Below are 5,914 nucleotides of genomic sequence, written 5' to 3'. Positions count from 1 at the left end.
CTGGAACAGTGTGCAGTGTTTTGGGGAACTGGAAAAGAATATGCTGTTCTTTTAGTCTAAAACGATATATATGGTTACACTGGTTCTGCCAGAAAGTATTTCCTCTTCCTTTGTCTTCTTTAATAAAAAATATTTTATTAAATGTACATTATACTGGCTAAGTATAAAAATTGATGGTATGTCTGTTTCCCAGAAGTGATGCTGGAATTTCCACTTGTAAGTGGTTGCATAGTAGATTATAACGCCCACTCCAAACACAAATATGCAGATTAAACTACAATTAAACTGTGTGATGTTTATGCTAATAGCTAGCAAGCTAAGAGTACAACAAATTTATGTCACATTGTTTGCAGGTATGTGTGCGCAAAACCTCAGTATAAGGGAAAGACCTTGCTGATGGATTTATGGGCTCACTGCAGTTTTGATTCATACTGAATACAACATCTTCAATTAATAAAGATGGTGCCTGTTAAGACTGTGCAGACAGGAGGAAAAACCAGGCTAACAGTTTAACAATGACAAGTCATTAGTCAGTTTGTTAGCCAAATGTTAGCTTTTACTGAAACAAAATGGCATTTGTGTTAACTTTTCTTACAGGCAACACAATTTGGCCATTTAAAGCTAGCATTCTACTAACGCATGCTGATGGCTGATTGACTTAAAAATATGATGTAGCACCCATTTCAACACGATAATTCAATGTACTAGAAATTTTATTAAATGCTAAAAGAAAGGAAACATGTGGACCACGGACTTCTGTTTTTTTTAATGCATGACATTTAAACAGCAGATGCTGTAAAGAGGTGTGTGGTGCTAAGATGTCTCTGATACTTACAGCGAGGTATTTAACTACAATACAATCTGTTAAAAAAATTATCTAAAACTCAAAATGTATCTTCTGATTAGATGGAAAACATTGTGCCAATTTGTTTTTTGGGGGGGGGGTGTCCAGTCTTAGGCTACAGCAGCCCCATTCATTATGGGTTGTCTTGCAGGTCTCTCCTGAAAGCTGATGTCTAATGTGTGAGAGTTCTTCAGCATTTAGAACTTCTTTGACTCTACAGTCACATTAGGGGAAACTGGTTAGAGACCACAGCACAACCAGAATTTTTTTAGCAAACATGTGAAATGGGCGATGAACTGCACAGACTGACTCAGACTCAGTGTGAGACCGTGACTGTTTGCAGACAGATTGCCTCTCGCCAGCGACCCGTGCAGTCGTCTTGTGATTACGTTGAGAATTCAATCCAGTCATTGGGAATCAGTCACTGGGAATCTTCCTCCTACTCACAAGGAGGATGTCGTCCTGATTTAAACATTAAATACATTTAAACTCTAAATATTTTAAGAAGAAGACGCTACAGACAGCAACACTGAGGGTGTACATGATTTTATTTACACTTAAACAGTCCTGTAGATCTGGTCGCTGTACAGAACGTCAGAACTTCACCACTTCTAAAAGGACCTTTGCACATGTGTGAATACACTGTTATAAAATGTGATTTATACAAAGGGCAATTCAAATGTACATGGCCCAGAATCTACATAATCATGTATTTTTACAGTACTATTTTCTTTTAAACACAATAGAAATCCACAAATGAATCACAGCTTTTCTAAGCTGATGTGTCATCTCCCAAATCAAAATTCACCAGTTAAAGAGATTTCCACACCTAAAGGTTTGGGGTTTTTTTCAGGGACAAAGACGTGCAACTTGTTAAACTTTTCCAGTTTTGCTTAGCCATGCCACAAATCAAAGACTTGGCTGATATTCATAGGACCTTGGTCATTTCAGAGCCAGGGGTCCTCCTTCAACCACTCTGCCTTTCAAAGCTGGATTAATATCCTCACTAAGGCAGTAACAAATATAAGTGACAGAGGCAATGCACTCCAGGGTCCATTTGATTTTCCCCAACAGAACATCATACGGTCTCTAGAACTTAAATAACCCCATAAGGATTTCAAAAATTAAAATATGAACTTTATATTCAAGTGAAGTAGGCTCTTTGCAAAGTTGAACTCTGTTATCTTTACACCTGTCCAAAAGTTAAATCTTTAGTAAATTTAATGGTGGATACAAACCTCAGGGTGTAAACATCTGCAGGTATCAAGCTATACATTCATAAATCCTACTTTTTATAATAAAGTCCTCTTTTACTGTTTGTTTATGCTAGCTGAAATAAGAATTCTCAATTTAGCTTTAGTCTGATACAGCACTAATAAAACTGGCTAATGAGTGGATGTTGCCAGAAAGAAAAATTTAAACCTTTTCTCCACATATGTTCCCAAAAGATTCTGGCATCCTGGCTGCTCGGTGGGTTTAAAAAAGAAACAACCTGCATCCATAGACAAGCAAAGAAGAGACAACACAAAAAACAGGAGCCACCTTGAGGTCCAAGACATTAAAATAATTTGGATTATTGTATTAAAAAGATATAGAAGCGGAAGGCAATGAGATTAAAGTCATTTGATTCAGCCACAGGCCTAACTGGCCACGTGGCTGCATGTGCAATAAACACTCAGATATGCTGTTATTAAATGAAAGGCGGGGCTTTACAGTTTGTACCATAAACACCAAGCTCTTCTTTTAACCTCCGCTAAGACTCATCGATATCTTTATAGTTGGATAATTGTTACCAACAAATCAAAACTTCACTTTGGTTTTCCCTCCATTTAAAGTGATTTAGGTCACATAGATCGATTGATATTGTATGTTGTAAGGGTGATTGTTCACGCTATTTATCCCACACTCCACCCACAATCCTTGACAGCGCCACACTGCTAGTTAACAGCACCGGGTTCCTGGGCTTACAGATACCACCTTCCTCATTAAAAGGCGGACAGCAGCGCTTGCGCTTCTTGAAGCGGTCAAGAAGAGCAATCCGACTCCCTTCTGCCCTCATCACTTCCCACAGAAGCACTACAGAGAGTAACGTCTCAGCGCAAACTTCAGAGAATGGCGAAGACACCAGATCAGGTTGCCAGGTCTCCTCTCTCACCTACACAGGACCACACACCAAATCCTCCCTGCACAGAGCTGCCGACACGCAAACCGTTTACCATCCTGCCCTCTAAAAAACACTATCGCAGTATCAGAGTCCTGAACTCTCTTTAAATACACACTATCACGTACCACAGACACACAGTCCAAGAACTGTTGTATATGCAAACTCTCACACAAAATGTCTCTGTAACTGCTGCTACTTTGTGCAATTTTTTCAGTGTCTGCATAACATGAGCACCTATGTTTTTAATATTCATCAGTACAAAGAGTCACATATAGTGTCTAAGTTTCTGCTGTGCAATATTTGTAGATTTTGATCTTAGCTGGGTATTCCTGTATAATTACTGTGACTATAGTGCACGGTGTTCTAGGAGAAACACAGTTTTGTTCCACTATGCCGTCCTTGTCTAGCCAGCATGACAAATAAAGTTTACTTTGACTTTAAATTTCAGTCTGCTGTTATCATCACGAATTAAAGAAATAACTGTGAATAACAAAAAAACTACAAAAAAGGTTCAGTATTATTATTATTGTTATTAGTAGTAGTAGTATTATTACTATTATTATCATTACTATTATTATTATTATTGCTATTATGGCTGACTGTGTATATGTTTGCCATTTAAAATATTTAATTTGAACTAATTCATACTGCTGTGAACTCTTACAACCCCAAATTCATCTCTCGATTTGGGTTAGACCACGAAAATGAATGTAAACAAATGTGACGCACTCATGTGTAACTCATACCAGTGGCGGATGTGTTGGCTATTATTTTTACAGCCTTTGAACATCAAGTCAAGTTTCAAAGTAAAAAAACAATGGTTTGGCTGATATGTTATCTTTTTTTGTGGTTGAGGTGAAGGTGGAGGTGTTACACATGCCTCACTGCTCCATCTATCATAGATTCTCTGCCATCCCTGTTAACCGCTCTGATTGACCTTTAATGCTGATTGGCTGCAGAAGACTCACCTGTCCGCAATCTGCTCTCTTCCTCACCGCTATGTGGCTTCCTATAGGGCCGGTAACACCTCTGTAACACTGATATGTACAAACAGCCTGCTGAAGAAGACTAAAAGTGGTACTTCTCATGAGGATGAATAGCTTAAAGCTCAGAAATCGTTTTTTGTAAACAAACCCCAAACATACCGTTTTCCTCTGACAAGTGATCTGGTAATTAGGACATATGCTCTTCAGTACAAGAAAAGATTAACATAATCAGCATTCATCGCTCCATGAGAGGATCAGGGTCATAACATTCGCTGATTTAAAGTAATGAACATGATTGTTTTTTTACAATGAAATGTCCTGTTTAATCTGAACTGGTGTGAACGAGTGTGCAAGAATGCAATTTATGATAAGGTCTTTTACTCTGTCACTGTAATGTGCTTCTGCTGTTTATTTTTATGAAAAAACTATTTTGTAACTCTGATGTTTATGGCTTAAACAGTGAAAAGCAAATGCTTTGTAAATGCAGGATCATGTTTTTCCCCTGTGTTTCAGAGAAGGGAAGTTTGACCATTTTTCACAGCTTGGTCTTTAGTCATAAATACAGGACACTTTATATCAGATTCATTTGATTTTGTTTGCCTCACTCGCCTCTCAGGGCTTCTGTAAGCCACCGTGTTGGCTTTACGTTCCTTCACTTTTCGCTGACAACTAGAAAGCCTGTGCAATCTGCAATATGCAATCTGTCTTCAAAATCGATGCATATCTAATTAAAAAAGTTCTATCTCATAAAGCATAGAAAGCTCACTGAAAACACACACCAAACATGTACTGCATCTTTTCCACACTGAGCGAAAACATTTTTCCTGGTTTAAAACTGCAAGACGAGAAGACGGCCAGCGACCACAGGACAAAGTCAAACACTGCACATAACAAAAGGACGGTACAATAAATAAGCTGACTTTGTATAAATAAAGTTCCAGTTAAAATATTGCTAATATTAGTCTTCATATGGTGAAATGATATACAATAAGAATGGTACATTTAAAAAAAAAAAAAAATCCTTTCCTGTTGTGTATTTACAGGATATCTGCATCACTGTCACTCATTCCCAATGAAAGCTGTTGCGGCTCACTCAACACTGCATGGAGAGGAGTTTATGAACGCTGCGTGTAGTGTTTCTGTCCTCATAGATAGAAGTCTCTAAAACTTCAGGCTACATAATGCTGTCCACAGTCACCTGTACCCCTATGAGCGCTTACAGAGTTCCCCCAAACATTCCCGTAGTGCACATTCGTGGTCTTCCAACTGGTTTCCTGAGCTAGTCTTAAAGCAACAATGAGGATGATGAGAGTTAATCATAGTGTGTTTAGGTGACTCTTTACAAGTAAGGCTCTCCAAAAGTCCTGCGACACTCCATGACACCTGTGCTCGGAGGACGGTCACAGTTGTGGGTCAGCTTCACCAGGTTGGGTGTAAGGCGATCGTACGCCAACTTGTACTCACGGTCGAAGGCGTCTGTGGGAAGAGGAGAGATCGACAGCCCAATAACATGTGGGTGGAGATTTTTTCTTAAAACATTTAAACATGTCGATCAGTTCATTAAGGCTACATCTAACTGGTGCATGTACTCATTTACACTTTTATCTCTTTGAGGACACAATGAGGACTGGCTGAGCAAAATGGAGCAAAAATATTGGATGTGGAAACAAAACTCAAAAAAATCTTGAAAGTTCTAAAAATCTAATACAATTGCTGTGAAGAGCAGTGATGCTGTATATACTGTTAGTTTCATTTATAGCTTATTAATACTTTCCCCAAAGTTCAGGTTTAAATGAATTCATGCTGTTTTATGAATTTTACTATAGAGTTAATCAAATGAATTATTGACACACATATATGTTATGTAAGAAACACTCTTTTAAAACAGAAAACATACACATCCAAGACATAAACTTAATA

At 38.1% G+C, this 5,914-nt stretch overlaps 1 protein-coding gene across 6 annotated transcripts in view; it reads right to left on the bottom strand.

Annotated features, from left to right (window-relative positions):
- Positions 1 to 1,374: 1,374 nt before the first annotated feature.
- The window catches only part of LOC100702482 (C-myc promoter-binding protein), a 108,059-nt gene continuing 103,519 nt past the window's right edge, over positions 1,375 to 5,914 (bottom strand). For all 6 annotated transcript variants that reach the window (XM_025897073.1, XM_019345240.2, XM_025897116.1 and 3 more), the window contains one exon: positions 1,375 to 5,470. In XM_025897073.1, the coding sequence (XP_025752858.1) occupies positions 5,334 to 5,470 (137 nt within the window). In that variant the 3' untranslated portion in view covers positions 1,375 to 5,333. The remainder of the gene's footprint in view (positions 5,471 to 5,914) is intronic.

The sequence above is a fragment of the Oreochromis niloticus genome, linkage group LG1 (genome assembly GCF_001858045.2).
Source record: "Oreochromis niloticus isolate F11D_XX linkage group LG1, O_niloticus_UMD_NMBU, whole genome shotgun sequence".
NCBI lineage: Eukaryota > Metazoa > Chordata > Actinopteri > Cichliformes > Cichlidae > Oreochromis > Oreochromis niloticus.
This window is presented reverse-complemented; position numbering and strand designations above follow the sequence as displayed.